The sequence below is a fragment of the Aegilops tauschii genome, chromosome 1 (genome assembly GCF_002575655.3).
Source record: "Aegilops tauschii subsp. strangulata cultivar AL8/78 chromosome 1, Aet v6.0, whole genome shotgun sequence".
NCBI classification, from domain to species: Eukaryota; Viridiplantae; Streptophyta; class Magnoliopsida; order Poales; family Poaceae; genus Aegilops; species Aegilops tauschii.
The window spans coordinates 457,536,985-457,555,425 of record NC_053035.3 but is presented as its reverse complement, the minus strand read 5'-3'; the positions used below and the strand labels follow the sequence as shown (position 1 = coordinate 457,555,425).

The window sequence follows — 18,441 nt, the reverse complement described above, 5'->3', positions numbered from 1 at the left end:
CATGCGAATTGAAAGGAGTGCGACGTTGTTGTAATGACTAGCTGTGATGCGACGTTTTAGAAGCAAACAATAGCTCCAATGCGACATGGCTCTGTTTAACCATGAAATAAAAAACACGAGGGATTAGCGATTCGAGTTATGACACGCGGGACCTAGCAGTTACTCACATGCGGGTGGGACCCACAACTTATCCACGCAAGCATGCCCGTGCTCATCAGCGTGCCCCGACCCGAGCCAGCCCACCCCCCCCCCCCCCCCCCCCCCCCGCCCTCCATTGCTTGCCCTGCCCCTTTTCTTTCCCACCTTCTTCTTCCTCTGCTCCGGCAACGAAGCGCGCCGCCGGCGAGTGATGTCTAGCTCGACTTCGGCCTCCCGCCAATCATGGACGCGGTACGGTCCACTGCCGTTGACAAGATGCCCCGATTGCCCGCGCATGGAGCCTTTGAAGCATTTGACTTGTGTGAGGGAAGAAAATGGCAACCGTGGGCGCGAGTTTGTGAAATGCTTGAGCAAGCCACGGCCGGGGCAGGTTAGATCTGTGTTCTTGACCAATCATATGGTCTAATTTCTCCCGATTTCTTTCTTTTTTCCTCGAATTAGGGCGGTGGATCTAGGTGGTGGATCTAGAATTCATGCGCCGCCGGCCCCCTGTTTTTCAGGTTCTGAAGAAATGTGGGCATTTTGAGTGGCTCGATGACTATGTTGAAAGGTTGAAATTGGAGGGATCAACCGGAACCCAAGAGCTCAATTTTGGGGGGCGGCTTGCCGTGGAACAAGCCCCCAATTTGGCAGACAGAGCCGATCCGATGATGCACAGTGCAGAACTGAAGTGTGAATTGAAGAAAATTGGCAAGCAACTAAAGCATCTGATCGATTTGAAGCAGCAAGCAAATACGATGGCTGGAGCATTTTATGGTTGTGTCATTGCTATGGGTTTATTTTACTTGATGTTCATCAATCGCTAGAATTTGTTAGAGTTTCAGTTAGTGTGTCAACTAGTTTCAGGGGTGCCCAGTAGTTTGAGTTAGCCAGGGATCATTTGTTAGATGAATTTGAATTAGTGTGAAGCAAAACTTGCTTGAATTATTGTAATGATATTCTCAGGGGCCCTATTCAGTGTTCATGCTCTGTTTCCTCTGTTTTTGTTCTTCAGTTAACAGAGTACACACCCAAATTCAGTTTCCAGTAAAAAACAAAACTGGGCTGCCGAATAGATGTTGGGCCGTGAGAAAATGGGCCCTGAGAAAATAACCATGCCCAAGACCAGCCCACCCGTGTAGGGGCACCAGCCCACCTCTAACTTCGGCAAATAAAATGGGGCCCATTAAAATGTTACTTGTTTTTTTTGGCCTTTTTCTTGCACTAAATTTTGTGATGGATCATTTTTTGATGCACTAAAACTAAATGTTAATTGTTTGTATGCATGTCTATGGTTCCATGAACTAAATGAGTTGCATGCTTGCATGAAGTGCCCGAAGTAAATTAGTTTGCATTTCCTAGTTGCACCCATGTCCATAGTGGGTTTGCATGGGGCTCCTAGTTGCATGTCCATGGTTTGGCCAATATTTTGAAGATGGTGTGTGTGGTGATTGGGGTGTAGCAACCCGGGTCCGTAGCAATACACGAATAATAAGCAAGAACAACCCATAGCAATCCACAAATAATAGCACGAAACACACAATATATATAGTAGCATAACGATTATATAGAAGCATAACGATTGCAACCCATAGTTCCACGATAGCCTTACAACTCCATGATAGCCTTACAACTTAAAGTACTAATAAAACTTAATAATAGTAGCATAACGATTACAACTTAAAAAAACTAATACGATAGATCTATAGCAAGCTAGATAGATCGGGGGGCACCAAACGCGGGTTCTTCTTCGGGTTCTTCTTCTCCTCCTCCTCCGGGGCCACCTCGCTCCTCCGGGCGCCGCCCTTCACTCCTCCCCGTTGTTGATGGGGTACGGGAGCGTGTGCATAACGCCGTTGTTGGGGAAGATGCCGTTGAAGTCGGTGAAGATATTGTAGGTTGTGAAAGCTATGAACTCACAACCAACCCAATACGATCGCCCGAGGAGATGGAAAGCATCGAAAGGGTTAGTGAACGTGGCGAGGAGCCCAATCACAACGCCGTTGTGGTTGACCTCCTCAAGATGGTACATCCGAGGAGAGCCGCGGGGGAGGTGGCGGAAGCCGACCGCAAGGAAAAACTCTGTTAACTCCCTTGCGCCCCTCCACCTCGAGATCGCCCAAACCCTAAGGGTTCTCTCTACATACACTCTGGCCGGGTAGAGCCTTTTCCGGCACGGTTGGGGGGAAGCGGTAGGTGGGGGCGTTGTACTGCATGGTGGCGGGGTGGCTCGAGGGCTCGATCGGGTTTGATGAAGAAGAAGGAAAAAGGAGGGCAGAGGAGGCAAAGGATGGGGTGTGGATGAGGAGGGAGAGGAAGTCGATAGTGCCCGGCTTAAATAGCCCCAAGTGCGGCGTGGTTTCACCCCTTAGAATTAATGGGCGGGCGGCGTTTGGTGGCGCCCCATGAAAGTGTGTACACGAGCGTGGGAAACGGGCTGCGATCCTTCTGTGCCACCGGTCGCGGGTCAAGGGGGACGGGCTCACGCACGCGTCTGTGCTGTCGTGGGTCAAGGGGACACGCCTGCCCCGGGTTCTCTGCGTGTGCCGCCCGTGCATTCATGCCGTAGCCCATTAATTTGCCCATCTTGCTAGGGCCTGGCTAGAGGGCAACGTTCGGTCGATGGGAGACGTGACAATAATGGACGCCTTCATTTGCCCATCTTGTAACGGGCAGCACGCCGTTTGAACTGCATCGATACCCACATCGATACCCCATGCCAGTATTGCGTCCTCAAAGAGGAGCACGCCACGTACAGCACGCCATGCAGCGTTGGCTTTTTGGTTGTCTTCATCGGGCTGCTGCATTGTGGCCGGGTGCATGCTTTGATGCGACGCTGCATCGTTTCTAATGGTAGGCATGCGACAGCTTACTGCGTCGATAGGGGTGGCGGAGCAGGGCTACGTCGAGGGCATGCATGCAACGCACGGGCGCAGTTCTGCGGGTGGGCATGCATGTTGCGGGTAGGCACGGGCACGCATGCAACGATGGAAAGGGCACTGCGTAGGCTTGGTCCATGCACCGCGTCAACTCTTGCCGTTGGATTCAAATGAACGGTCCTGATGCCCCAATGAGAGAGGCTGATCCAAACCCCACCGATTCAACCAATCAGCGCGTCTCATGCGGATCGATGCACACTGATTCAACCAATCAGCGCGTCTCATGCGGATCGATGCACACTGTAGCTAACCCTAGCGCCTGATCTCAACCGTCCACGCACAACGATCGACGACCCGGTAGTGTGCGGGGTTTTGAGGGGTTTTGAGAGGGGTTTGACTTATTAGGGTTGAGCATAACTAATTCAAAAAAAATCAAAAAAATATAAAATTTGCGCACATAGTCTTATTATGTCGTATAATAACGAGAAAAAAATATAAATATGGTTTACATACATTTTTACGAAAAATCCTTCACAAAATTGTCATTCCTCGAACAATGTAGTATGGAGTTCAAGGGAGAGAGTAGTGGGCACCCGAGAGTAGGTGGGGTTTTGAAAATGAAAAGTGTGAAAACCTCACCAAAACTTCATTTTGGATTGACTAAGAAAGATCTTAACTTACTTTTCTCATTTTCATGTTTTAAACTTGTTATATATATATATTTTCTATTAAACCTTGTTTTTTCAAAAAAAAATAGAAAAATAATTCAATAAATAGTGAGACTTTAGATTTACACTATATAGGTAGAATAGATGTGTAGAAAAATTATTTGGCTGGTTTAGACAAGGTGCCAAAAAAAACTTGATTAAATATGAGGCCGTTTACCCTACCTTTGGAGGTCATTTGAGACACACTTTTCATGACTATGAGTTCAACTTACCAAAAGGGCTCGAAATGATCAGCAAGCAAACATATTTCAGTTGAGGTACTTTAGATAGCATTAAAACATCAATACCCCATCCCTAATTCAAATTTGAGCCCAAATTTGAATTTTATTTGGTTGGTTTAGATAAGGTACCAACAAACAAGTTCGAATAGAAATACGGGGATGAAGGAAATATGCCCTAGAGGCAATAATAAAGTATTATTTATTTCCTTGTATCATGATAAATGTTTATTATTCATGCTAGAATTGTATTAACCGGAAACATAATACATGTGTGAATATGTAGACAAACAGAGTGTCACTAGTATGCCACTACTTGACTAGCTCATTAATCAAAGATGGTTATGTTTCCTAGCCATAGACATAAGTTGTCATTTGATTAACGAGATCACCTCATTAGGAGAATGACGTGATAGACTTGACCCATTCAGTTAGCTTAGCACCCGATCGTTTAGTATGTTGCTATTGCTTTCTTCATGACTTATACATGTTCCTCTGACTATGAGATTATGCAACTCCCGTTTACCGGAGGAACATTTTGTGTGCTACCAAACGTCACAACGTAAATGGGTGATTATAAAGGTGCTCTACAGGTGTCTCCAAAGGTACTTGTTGGGTTGGCGTATTTCGAGATTAGGATTTGTCACTCCAATTGTCGGAGAGGTATCTCTGGGCCCACTCGGTAATGCACATCACTATAAGCCTTGCAAGCATTGTGACTAATGAGTTAGTTGCGGGATGATGTGTTACGGAACGAGTAAAGAGACTTGCCGGTAACGAGATTGAACTAGGTATCGAGATACCGACGATCAAATCTGGGGCAAGTAACATACCGGTGACAAAGGGAACAATGTATGTTGTTATGCGGTCTGACCGATAAAGATCTTCGTCGAATATGTGGGAGCCAATATGGGCATCCAGGTCCCGCTATTGGTTATTGACCGGAGACGTGTCTCGGTCATGTCTACATAGTTCTCGAACCCGTAGGGTCCGCACGCTTAACGTTACGATGACAGTTTTATTGAGTTTTGATGTACCTAAGGAGTTCGGAGTCCCGGATGAGATCGGGGACATGACGAGGAGTCTCGAAATGGCCGAGACGTAAAGATCGATATATTGAACGACTATATTCGGACTTCGGAAAGGTTCCGAGTGATTCGGGTATTTTTCGGAGTACCGGAGAGTTACGGGAATACGTATTGGGCCTTATTGGGCCATACGGGAAAGAAGGAAAAGGGCCTCAAGGGTGGCCGCACCCCTCCCCTTGGTCTGGTCCGAATTGGACTAGGGAAGGGGGGCGCCCCCTTCCTTCCTTCTCTTTTTCCCTTCCTCTTTTCCTATTCCATATGGGAGGTGGAATCCTACTAGGACTAGGGAGTCCTAGTAGGACTCCAAACTTGGTGCGCCCCCTCCTAGGGCCGGCCTCCTCCTCCCTTGCTCCTTTATATACGGGGGCAGGGGGCACCCCATAGACACAACAATTGATCCTTGAGATCTCTTAGCCGTGTGCGGTGCCCCCCTCCACCATATTACACCTCGATAATACCGTTGCGGAGCTTAGGCGAAGCCCTGCGTCGGTGGAACATCATCATCGTCACCACGCCGTCGTGCTGACGAAACTCTCCCTCAACACTCGGCTGGATCGGAGTTCGAGGGACGTCATCGAGCTGAACGTGTGTAGAACTCGGAGGTGTCGTGCGTTCGGTACTTGATCGGTCGGATCGTGAAGACGTACGACTACATCAACCGCGTTGTTATAACGCTTCCGCTTTCGGTCTACGAGGGTACGTGGACAACACTCTCCCCTCTCGTTGCTATGCATCACCATGATCTTGCGTGTGCGTAGGAAATTTTTTGAAATTACTACGTTCCCCAACAGGGGATACATAGTGACTACCAGTACGCACCAAGTTACAAATATTATTACATGCCCCAAATTTTCAAATTGTTCTCTGTTTTACCTCTTCCTACCACATCGTGTGCCCTTCTTCGCCTTAGCACTTCTTGTTTTTGGTTCTACTATACACACAAGTTCACTGATCATCTTGGTTTTCTTCACTGGTCTTTTCAACACCTCGCCAACACCCTCGTGATCAGTGTCTTCAGTCTCAATGTTGACAGCAGTTTCAGTTTCTTTGGTGTGTACCTCAACATGGGTTTCTTCAGTTTGAACCTCGACACGCTCAGATTCAGTTTCAACCTCGAGAGCAGTTTCTTCAATCTGAATGTTGACTGCAATTTCAGTTTCTTCGGTGTGCACCTCCACATCAGTTTCTTCAGTCTGAATGTTGACTGCAGCAAGATTTTCTTCAGTCTGCTCAGGCTCAGGCACACTTCTCTTCTTTCTACCGCCATTGACTCTTGCTTTTTTTGTTGGCCAACACTGTTCAACAACAAGGGGCTGACTTTCTCGCTTCCTCCTGGCCATTGGGAAAATATTATAGATATAGTAATTGGAAAAAAGCACCAAATCAAAACACATACAAATAAACAAGAACATACTTTGGCTTATCAGGAGTGTAACGGCATTTGACAGATCCCACTCCGTGCCCAAGTTCCTGGCACAACTTGCATCTGTTTTTGTTACCTTTTTGGGCCCTTTTTGGCTTTCCATCTTTCTTTCCCTTCTTACTACTCCCACCTTTCTCAAACCATGCCTTGAATCTACTCTGTTTAGGCCTGCCAGCCTTTCTTTTCGTCAAGGGAGGACACATGGAAAATTCAATGTCCACTCCAGGCCACTGAGACTGATCTATAAGTGCTGGAATTGGAGTAGCATATGCAGCTTTGAATCTTGCTATCGAATAATATTCATGCAAATATGGGTGCATGTTTATCTTCGGTTGGGATGCTAAGAAGAGAATGGCATGTTCACATGGTTTACCAGTGTGTTGCCACTCGAGGCAAGTGCAATCATGCAATTCAATGTTAACAACATGTCTCCTTCCAGTTTTGTTATCTCGAACTTCAGCACCCCAAGGTGAAGATTTTTTAACAAACAAATGTGAAAGACATCTGCTCCTATTGACCACCTGTTGTACCACTACTGGAAGCTTATCACCTTGCAGACAATCACCTATCCTTCTTCTCAATTCCCACAATCGCATGAGCATGATCCTGATTTGGTCAACCATGGCATGCACAGGCAAATCTTTTAACTCCTTCACCTTGTTGTTGAAACTCTCTGCCCAATTATTGTTGATGTGGTCACACTTGATGGCAGTGTTGAATGCTGACCTGGACCATAACAAAGAATGGTAGGTGTTCAGCCATGGACCAAACTCATCACATGCTGCCATTATCTTATCAAGATGATATTTGTGTGTCTGTCTAGTGTAAGATCTTGCTGCTGGCCACATGCGCCCAAATTCTTCTCCTCTAAATGTTTTGATCAAATTCATCCACAAATGACCGAAGCACTCCCTCTGCTCAGCATGTGGGAAAACATTTTTCACTGAATTTTCAAGCCCCTTACATGCATCTGTGTGTATAGCCAAAGGTGACACTGGCCCTAGGCATCTTTTCAACTGGATCATGAACCATGTCCATGAAGCCTCTGTTTCTGACTGAAACAAGCCAACAACAATAGCAAACATCCAGTTGTGTCCATCTAGAGCATTGCTTGCTGCCAACTGGCCATTCCACTTGCCTGTCAAAAATGATGAGTCTATGCTCAAATATGGACGGCACCCTGCTTTGAACCCATCGATGCAAGGCTTCAAAGCCATAAAAAACTTGGAGAACTTGACTTCACCTTCGGCTGATACCTCTGTATCTATCTCCACAACACTGCCAGGTGACCTTTTTTCCACCTCTGCTTTGAAGTTGTAAAGCATCCTAAATGTATTTGCCCAAACACCATATAAATTTTTCATTGCCCTTTGTTTTGCCTTCCACACTGTGGTATATTTCAGTTTAATGGGGTACATCTTTTCCAAGTCTACTTTGAGTTTCTTGGTAGTAGTGTTTGGTGTTTTGGCTAAAATTGGGGTGATCTTTTCTGCAACCCAAAGTTGTGATGTCATGGTTGATACTCTCTGTGAACTTGTAATACAAGTATGTTCATTGGGGATTTGGTTAACCCTGACAGTACTTCCATCAGGTTGCAGTCTATCAGATATGTACCACTTGCAAGGCTTCACACTACCATCAAATCCTCTGCACCTTGCATAAAACTTCTTTCTATCAGTCCAAACAGTCTTGGCATCAAACTCATATTTCACTGCATAAATCTTGAAACACATCATAAACTCCTTCATGCTTGGGAACAACTTGCCTACTTCAATGACAGGGTTTTCTTTGTCATACACATGCACCAACTCATCATCATGTGCATCATCTACTTCATCTGCAGCTTGTTCCATCAACTGTCCATCTACTTCTTCATCAGCATTAGCAGGCAAACTAGATTCGCCCCTCTCCTGCTTATCTCTGTCATCGACTGGAATGCCAAAAGGGCCATCTCAATGTCAGGCATTGGTGCAATGACCAAATCAGTAGGCTCATCTAATTCAACTACATTCCAATCAACAGTTGCTGCAGTTTCAGTTTCAGTTCCAGTCACCTGTCCCTCTTAGGCTATTACTGTAAGTTCGGTACACATGGGAATCAATGGCCTCTGTGTAGCCCAAACATCATCTACCATCTGCGCAGCCAATTGTGATGGCACATATCCAACCTTCGAAAAAATGTTCAGATCAACGAGCTCAGCAAAAAAACTAGCCCGTTTGCTTGTCCAGCCGTTTTGTCGATCGATTTCTTCAACAATCTGTTCACCATCTTCTATTCTCACATACTCTCCTTTCCAATCATCAAACCGCAACAGTGATACTTCTTGCTCTGGACCCCAAACAATATTCTCCCCAATTTTTTCCACCCACTTCTTCACTGCCGTCTCTCCCATGTTCTGTAGAACTTGTGGATCAATCTCCGTAAACTCAACCTCCCATTTAACAATTGTGTCTCTCTCAATGTTCTGTATGCTACCATCAACTAATTTTGCCTTTGATGGAAAGAAATTGACTGTCAATTCGAAGGTCCGAGCGGCAGCATCCCCTCTGTCAGTGGCGGACAGTGTGAGCCTGTGAGAAAGAGCAGACGAGGCCCTAATTGCATGCAAAATTGGATCGGAGAGAGGCGCATTACCTATTCGAAGTTGAATCTGGCGGCTCCATCTCAGTATGCCCACGGGCTCCCCTCACAACCTATCGATTCAACAAGCGAAAACAGAGGAAACGAGCTGAGATCTACGGGCCCGAGAGAGGAACGGGAGGGCTACTAGGGTTTGAATTCACTCACCATTTTCTGAGGACGAAGGCTCCGCCGCCGTTGAGAACGAGGGCTCTGCCGCCGCCACCGAGAACGCAAGATCCACCGCCACCGGAGAAGAAGGGGGGCAGAGTGGCGGGCCCGGCACGGTCGGGCGGCACGGCACGGCCAGCTGTTTTGAGGAACAATTAAGTTGGACCCACATGTCCTAACATAAACGGGCGGGCTTGGTTGACGACCAATTTAACCACATTTAACACCCCATGTGGCCCTGGGCTATTTACACGCTCAAATGTGTCGCATCACAGCCATTCATTCCAATAACGTCGCACTCCTTCCAATTCACATCAAAAACGTCGCACAGGAGCTATTGGCCCCAGGGTTTTCATGGTTGGGTTGTGGTCTCTGGTGGACTGGGGTTCCAACCACTCTCTTACATTCGTTGTCATCTCCTTCGCTTAACGCTCGATGTCGAGATCGTGTGCCTTGAAGTTCTTGCAACAAAGGCGGCGGGCGTCCGTCTCTGCCGGTGTTAGCGAGCGGCGGAGGACAACCGCGAGGAGCTGCTCCTCTACATTCCTCGCTGCCCTCTTCCTAGCCCGTGCCTCTCGTGGCGGGCACCTCCGATTCAGACGTCCAGGTCCGCGGAGCCGACGGCACAGACACGAGGACTCACTGATGCCCATGAGGAGCAGCCGCCAAAGGGGTAGGAGGGTGTCGGGCTAGTGGTGCGGAGCGGGCCGTGCGCCAGGTGCGGGACGGGTCGGCGCCGGTGCACGCACTGCGACGACGGGTGACAGGGGACGAAGCAAAGCCCGAGCTACTGCCTGTGCACGCACTGCGACGACGGGTGACAGGGGACAGAGCAAAGCCCGAGCTACCGCCTGTGTTGCCCCGCGACCATTGCAGCGCTATGTAGAGGGCCAGCTGCTCATCGTCACCCGCTGCCAGTGGACGAGGGCGTTCCGGTCGATGGGATCGTCCTCGCTGCCAGATTCCGGCATTGTCGTTCATGCCGCTGCCGGTGCTCGACATTGGGACGGAGGGGGAGAGGTAGCGACGGAGAACCGAGCGGAGAGTGAGAGAGTAATTAAATCTAGGGTTTTGGACCAAATGGGAATTTTTAGTGGGGACGAAGTGGGGTCCGTGCGGGTCATGTTGGGCCTCACTGATGCGTCCGGACCACTTCATATGTCCATGTCACATTTGGGGTAGATATGAGGAGTATCGGTCAGTCCGGGTGTATAGGTGTCATTTGAGGAGGTCGATTTGATCGTCAAAAGGGATCGGTCACTGGCCGGCCATCCAGTTGGTTAGTATAGGGTTCCGATGTAGATGCTCTAATCTCATTGGCCAAAATACAAAAGTCATTTTACTACCCCATCGTCATCGACTCTCAATTCCTCATCAGTTTTCCACACACAAAAAAAGTCCTCATCAGTTTGGTTGCTGGGCGTGGCATATCATCGCACTTGTCTCTCTCATGTACCGATGAATCTGAGCTGCTAGCTGATAATTGAGTGATTTTTAGCTTCTTGCTACCCACGCAAGCTCAAGCTCCTGTAGGTGGGTACACGTGTGTGGGTTTCAAGCGTCTGATAGGGATATCGGAGCGATGTGACAGCTCCGTAACACGAGTCGCAAGTGAAGTGGTGCATCTGTTCCGGCTGGCGGGCCGGGACGACCAATCACAACTCATTCACAAAGAATACTCTTGTCAATTATCGGCTGGAGCAGCCTGCCCCCAAAATCCAAATTATAGAACCTGCTTGCTTTCTAGGTGCCTCCGTCCACACACGGCACAACGGCCGGCTAGCGCCTTACCAGCATATACTATTTTGATTTTGCCGGTCTCTATAGTGAGCACTTTATCATTGCATTAAAAGTTTATGATATACTTTCTCCGTCCTAAAATAAGTGTCTCAAACTTAATACAACTTTCGAGACACTTATTTTGGGATGGATTTATGACATGCAACTATTATTTTATCGATGAAATTACATCTGTCTCTAGTACAACACGAGTAAACCACCTTCCGTGTTTCCTCACCGGGTCGTAGTGCCACCGCCAGCTTTCCCCACCAAGTCTCCTCCTTCCGCCCTGGCGGTGGATCCCATTAATAAACGATGGTGAGGGATCTCCCATCTTTGTTGTAGTGGTTGTGAAGCATGCGGGAGGAAGCTATAGACGGCGTTCGACTCTCCAGGTTGTCCGACAGTTCGTGTTCGCAAGCATGCCTTCAGTTGCATGCTAATGTCCATCAGGCTTTGTTCGGTTAATCCACTCCCCAAGAGGATTGGAGGGGATTGACAAGGATTGGTTCGTATTTTGACTTAGAAGAGGTTTAAATCCCCCTCAAACCCCTTCAATCCACTAGGATTCACACGCAACCGAACAAGGACTCAAAGAGATGGCGACCAATTGTAGACAGACATGCATGCCAGGGAACGATTGGGATTCCAATTCTCCTGACCTTGGTGCGGTTGTGCCCCTCCCGGCAACATCATTTTTTTAGGCAAGTGGTGGTAGTGGCACAAGGTCACTTTGGCTAACATTCCTAACTAGTAGAAGATAATTTGCATACGCAGCCGCCGCCTCCTCCTCGGAAAAAAACTAGGGTTTGTGCCTCTCGCCGGCTCGCCGCAGGTCCGCCTCGTCTTCGGTGACCCTAGGGCCATGGGGGCGCGGTGGATCCTGGCAAGGGCCGGCGGGAGGGCTCCATTTTTAGTCGTTTCTTTGAGATTTGGTAGGGTTTGTGTCCTGCTCAGGAAGGAGAGACGGTGGCGGCTCCCTGAAGATGGAATAAAGGTCTCCTCGTCTAGCCCCCGTTTCGGTGGTGCATGTTTGGTGGGCGTGTGGAGGTGTGTCTCCGGCGGATCTATCCTCGGTGGATTTGTTCGGATCTGGTTGTTGTTTGTCTATGTTTGTGTGTCTTCGGGTTGGAACCTTTCGATCTACGTTGTTCTTCATTGGCGACAGTTGTTGTTCTGGTGCGCTGGTCCTATGAGGCCTTAGCACAGCGACTTCCCGATTGTCTACTACAAGTTGTGCCTGACTCCAGCGAGGGAGGGGCAATGATGGCGACGCGCCTTCATTGCTTGTAGTCGTAGCTAGGTGGTGTATGGATCTGGATGTAATTTTTATTATTTCTGATATTTGTTGCACTGCCATGCCATGATTGAAGATGAATAGATTGCAGGATTTTTCGCAAAAAAAGTGACTTTGGCTAGAAAATGCTTTTCGAATACCAGGCTTCGAGCTTTGGTGGTGAAAACTCTAGATATGACCTTTGTTAGTCGCATCTTGCAATGGCGGTGTGTATGTGTTGTGTTTCTTGATGAAGGTTTGTCTTGGAGATTGCTCACACGTCCTTGGTGAAAGTCCGAGATCCGACCTTCAGTGTTAGAAGCTGCGACGACCGACGATGCTTGCGTGTCATTTCCTTCCTAAAGATGACGATGTTGCTGAAGAACTCACATGTTCTCTAGGACGGTGTATGATGTATGTTGCGTGTTTGTTGTTTGTGGTTGGTTGGGTCGTTTTTTTTTAAGAAAAAGTTAAGTAGTGTTCACCGCAAGGTCATCTCCGCAAGCACGCACGCACGCAAGCAAATCCCACTACGCATCTGCTACCTCTCGTCCCCGCTCGCGCGCGCGCGCGCATGGTCCTGCCTGCCTGGTGGCCTGGTCGCTCGCGCGCTGTCGTGCTAGCATAGGCATAGCCAGCCCAGCCCAGCCCGGCTCGACGGATCGAACCGAAGGGACGGCGTCCGGTTCCCCTGTCGGGTACGTACGTCCGTCGCCACGCGCCGGCCTCGCCCGTCACGTCGCTGCCGGTACACGCCCCCACGCCCGCCCGACGATCCGGTCGGGCACTTACGCCCGCCCGCCCGCCCTAGGCCGGGATTGATCGATCCATCGATCAAACCTCTACAACCAAATCAAATCCGCAGCGCATCTCGAACCCACGTACTAGGTACTAGGACGCACAAAGGAGCCCATCTTTAAGGAAACCCCACCCGTGATGGATCATGGATGTACACTCCAAACCAAACCACCTTTGATCTCAAAAAAAAAAAAAAAAAACCAAACCACCTTTTGGCCTTGCCATCGCGATCCATTCCTTTCCTTCGCCACACCTCACACCATCCACGCACTGTACCACTACGTGTTCCGCTCCGCGCTAAGCAGTTCCGATGAACCTCTCCAGCTTTTCGTTTAATTATATATATTTATAGATAAGAGAAAAAGACAGTAGCGGCAGCGTGCAACCTGGGACACGCAAACGCTATCCTGGCAGTTTCTCGCGGGCGGGCGACACATGGACCGGGCCGGGCATCCGTACGCGGCCAGGCAGTTTCGCCTGCCCACCCGCGCCGCGTCCGTCAAGTGGCGCCACCCCATTGGCCCAGCTGGGGCGCACGGGCCCCGCTTCCTAGAAAGGCACGAGCCCTGCCCGGCGACCCGGACGGCGCCGTGTCGGGGCGGATGGACGGGTGGGGCCGCCGGAAAGAGGGGAAACGCGAGGGAGGGAAAGAAAATCAACGGCAGCGGACACGTGGTGGCGTGCTCCACAGGCTTGAATAGCTATGGTCTGCTCGTGTCCCAGGTGTTCAATTCAATTTATTTTGTGAGGTCTGCTCGTGTCGCCCATCCCCAAGTGGCCGCCGGAACAGTATCAACATCCCCTGGGTTTTTTCATTTAAAATCCATGCTTCAAATCATTTATTCTCTTTCCCTCCAAAAAAAATATCATTTATTCTCTCTACCTACTTCTCAGAAGCATAAAATTTTCTCAATGATGCCATGCATATGACGGTCTTAATACAATGTGGCTTGGGATAGCAGATGTTAGCTGTAACAAATATAACTATTTCAGTGTTTTTAACGACAATTACTTCCTTCAAAAAGGTTTGTTGGGTCGGACTTGGAGGGCAAAAACACAGAAGCAATACTACACAACAAGAGAACCGCCGTCGAGAATTTGAGTTTCGAAACGGACAACCAGTGCGGGAGAGAATAAATGTTGTTTTGGTCGCACACTACACCGATCACCCGCACGTGTGCTACCGCCGCTAATCCCTCCCCCTCCCCCCCCCCCCCCCCACACTCTCTTAACCGAAGGAGCCCACGTGTACGGTTTTCGCACGTCGCCCCTGCATGGCCCATGCATCGCCGGCAGCAAGCCGGCGCTTCAAGCTACACCATGTACCGACCGATCGCCCGGTACAATACGCATGCAACAAGGAATGGAACGGAGGCCATTTTGCTCCGCCGTCTTACCAACACGAATGAGGGGAGCATCGACAAGGGGTGAAATTTCATGAGCAGAGGCAGAGCACATGTGTATCAAGGCATCCCCAGACTAGCCCATGTGTTAGCCCTGCCACATTTCTTCTCAATGGAACCATCCATTTTCCCCTCGAGCATAAAAAGCAAGTGACAAATGTTCTTGAATATAATGAAAATGAAGCGAGTGACGAATCAGCGCGGGTCTAAACAGTATATCGTATCGTGTCAGAAAAGGATGTTAACCGTCGTATGCATAACTATTTCGTAGGGCGGTATATTCCTCGGAAAGGGTTTGTTAGATCGCAGGGCAAAAACACCGAGGCAAGACAACCGTCATCGAGGATTTGAGTTTCGAAACGGCCAACCAGCATGCACGAGAACAAATGGTGTTTTGCCCGCACACTTCACCGTTTGCCCGTGTGCTAATGCCGCCAATTCCTCGCCCCCTCCCTCTCTCTCTCTCTCTTAACCGAAGGATCCCACGTGTACGGTTTCCGCGCGTTGCGCCCGCATGGCCAATGCAACGTCGGCAGCAAGCCGACGCTTCAAGCCACACTACCGTACCGACCGATTGCCCAGCACAATGCGCATGCAAAGGGTATGAAACAGGGGCCATTTTGCTCCGATGCCTTGCAAACCCGGACGGAGGGAGTACCGACAAGGGTGAAATTTGACGAGTAGAGCATACACGTGCCAAGGCATTCCCTGCCACATTTCTCTTCAATGGAGAACCATCCATTCCCCCTCGAGCATAAAAAGCAAGTGACAAACGTACGTTCTTGAAAACGAAGCAAGTGACAAATGTATGTTGTTGAAAGAAAACCTAAAGCAAGTGACAAATCAGCACGGGTCTGAACAGGTGTACGGGGCCGGCGTGGGCCGGGCGACAAGACATAATATCGGGAGCGGCCACGGCCACGCGGACCCCTCCGGCAGCAGACACACCGGACCGGAAGCGAGAAGAAGACCTGCCCGGTACGGCGCGCCCGCCCGCTCCAATCCCCTCCCCCCACCTCCCTTCCCTTCCCCCTCCCCGGACACGCGCGCGCGCTCCACACCATCATCCTCCCCCCTCCTCCCCCCACCATTCTCCCCCCACCTAGCAGCCCCTATAGCTCCCTGCCCCCTCCCCGGACCCCGCCTCCTCCTCCGGCGTGCGTCTTCGGCTGCGGCTCTTTATTGCCTTCTTGGGCGAGTCGGCTGCCGCTCTTCCTTTTTCGTTTCGGTTCACCAGGTTCTTTAGCGTCGGCCGAGATGGCGGCGGCGGCGGCCATCTGCGGGCAGGACGAGCCGGCGCCGCGCGATCCGGAGGGCGCGGCGGCGGCGGCGGGCGGCGGGGTCGAGCGGCTGGATCTCGGGGACGGCCGGGCGGCGCTCGTGGCGGGGGGCAAGAGGAGCGTCTACCTCATGGAGTGCGAGCCGGTGTGGGGCTGCGTTGCCACGCCGGGCCGCGGCGGGGAGATGGAGGACGCCTGCGCCGCCGTGCCCCGCTTCGCCGACGTGCCCGTGCGCCTGCTCGCCCGCCGCCGCGACCTCGACGGGCTCGGGCTCGACGCCGACGCGCTCCGCCTGCCCTCCCACCTCTTCGCCGTCTTCGACGGCCACGGCGGCGCCGAGGTATGCACGCCCGGGGCCGGAACCCCCCTCCTCTCGGATTCATCGCCGACGGCGGCCCCCCAGCCGAGCGAGCCCCGTGATCTGACGATCTGTGGATTTCCGTGTCGTCGCGCAGGTGTCCAACTACTGCCGGGAGAGGCTCCACGTCGTGCTGAGCAAGGAGCTGAGGAGGCCCCCCAGCGATCTGGGCGAGATGAGCGATGTGGACATGAAGGAGCACTGGGACGACCTCTTCACCAGGTGCTTCCAGACGGTGGATGACGAGGTGTCAGGGCTTGCAAGCAGGCTCGTCCACGGACAGCCCCGGTCAGACCCGATCGCCGCGGAGAACGTGGGCTCCACGGCGGTTGCAGTGGTGGTGTGCTCCTCCCATGTCGTGGTCGCCAACTGCGGCGATTCACGCATCGTGCTCTCGCGCGGGAAGGAGCCTGTCGCCCTCTCAATTGATCAGAAGGTAGATATGCTTCTGTGAGCATCATGGTATTGGTACAGCAGCATCCATGATTTGAGGTTAATCTGATTAATTATGCCTTGTTGTTTCAGCCTGACAGGAAGGATGAGCGCGCCAGGATTGAGGCTGCGGGAGGCAAGGTCATCCAATGGAATGGACACCGAGTGTCCGGCATACTGGCTATGTCACGATCCATTGGTATGCAGCTATATTTATCTTGTACTATGTGTTGCTATTTTTCATATGACGCGCGTCATATAGTAAGGGACCACCCATTGAGTTTGAAACTGTAGTCATAGCAACATCAAAGTATGATGCAAAATTGCTTGGTCCGGTGTGATAGTGGTAAATGTCTTCGCGCGCTGCTGCTTTGTTTGAAATCCAGGAAAGTAGCTTGTGCTTGAGTTGTTATTTCTCGTTAGTCGTTACTTGGTACCATTTTAAGCAGTAGGCGCTATGTGACAACAGATCGGCTAGCGCTTAAGCGTGCCTACACGCTAGCCGCTAGGCGACAACAGAACGCCTAGCACGTAATCATGCTTGCGTGCGCTTAGGTGAGAACCGTGAGATACGCACTAGGCATGGCAAAATGCACACTTAAAGTGTAGCACTTTTTTCCCTTGATTTTAAGATTCCTATTTATGGAAACCTGAAGTCTCTGGGCTGTTTGGATGACGGCCGATGCTCGCCTTGCCAAAATATGGGTGTTGACAACCAGCGTGGGTGTCTGTTTGGTTGGCAGCCAAATTTTCTAGCCTATGCCAAAATTTTGGTCGCTAGTTTGTTTTCTGTGCCAACGCCAGGGCAGATCTGTGGCGGCGAATTTCATCGCCAACTTTTTGGCTCGCCCGCGATTTGGCGTGGCTGGCCTGGGCGCCATCTAGACGGCCCCTCTATTCTCTTGGGTGTTGTCATGTTAAGTGCTGTCTGCCTCAATTTTGCTAGTAATCGTGCTGTTGAACTTGCAAAATGAGGTTAAATGTAGCTCTGATAGAATCAAGTATGAGATTAAATGAGATTAAGGAAAGAAGTCACCTGCCAAAGTAGAAAAACCATCTTTTATGGAAGCAAGAAAGGTACCTTATGTCATGTTCATGTCATGCAAGTGGCACTTGCAGCTTGGACCATGGCTAATGCCTGGTCCTAGTTGTATCTGTTCACACCTCTTGTGGCACTCAAATCTGATGTATAAAATACTTGGACAGCATCATAGGGATTTAGTTGAACCTATAATAGCCAAGCTGGTTTATCTGTGCATGGGATAACAATTTGTCCAAACTTGTTGCAATCTCTGCTAACTTGAACTGGAAATTGCTGATGATGCAGGTGACCGATACTTGAAGCCATACATCATCCCAAAACCAGAAGTTACGATTGTTCCCCGGGCTAAAGATGACGACTGCCTCATTCTGGCCAGCGACGGGCTTTGGGACGTCGTGTCAAACGAAGAGGCGTGCAAGGTCGCGCGCCGGCAAATCCAGCAGTGGCACAAGAACAACAGCGTCACAACATCGTCATCAGATGGAGGTGATGGATCCACCGACCCTGCCGCGCAGGCAGCTGCGGACTATCTGACGAGGCTTGCGCTGAAGAAAGGAAGCCAAGACAATATAACCGTAATCGTGGTCGACTTGAAACCCCGGAGGAAACCCAAGAATAATTCCTAACATAACTTGAATTCATACTAGCAGTTGGTCTTCTAATGAGACTTGACCCACCTTTTTCGTTGGGTTTCAAGAATTGTACATGTATATGATAGATGGATTTTCGATATAGTGGGTTATAATGATTAATTAATCCTATCCCTGTTTTCTGTTCATATGGTGGAAATATTCTCCAGTCGGTCAGTT

The 18,441-nt window shown here is 50.0% G+C and overlaps 1 protein-coding gene across 1 annotated transcript; it reads left to right on the top strand.

Moving 5' to 3' along the window:
- Positions 1-15,459: 15,459 nt before the first annotated feature.
- LOC109732740 (protein phosphatase 2C 50) lies at positions 15,460-18,407 on the top strand. The gene is made up of 4 exons (XM_020291922.4): positions 15,460-16,140; positions 16,256-16,594; positions 16,684-16,789; positions 17,918-18,407. Exons 1-4 carry the CDS (start codon positions 15,778-15,780, stop codon positions 18,256-18,258), a joined length of 1,149 nt encoding a protein of 382 aa, XP_020147511.1. The 5' UTR covers positions 15,460-15,777; the 3' UTR covers positions 18,259-18,407.
- Positions 18,408-18,441: the final 34 nt, after the last annotated feature.

Coding starts and splice junctions, on each gene's coding strand:
- LOC109732740 (XM_020291922.4), top strand. CDS start 15,778: ATGGCGGCGGCGGCGGCCATCTGCGGGCAGGACGAGCCGGCGCCGCGC. Junction 16,595..16,683: donor CCCTCTCAATTGATCAGAAG/GTAGATATGCTT, acceptor TTGTTGTTTCAG/CCTGACAGGAAGGATGAGCG. Junction 16,790..17,917: donor GGCTATGTCACGATCCATTG/GTATGCAGCTAT, acceptor CTGATGATGCAG/GTGACCGATACTTGAAGCCA.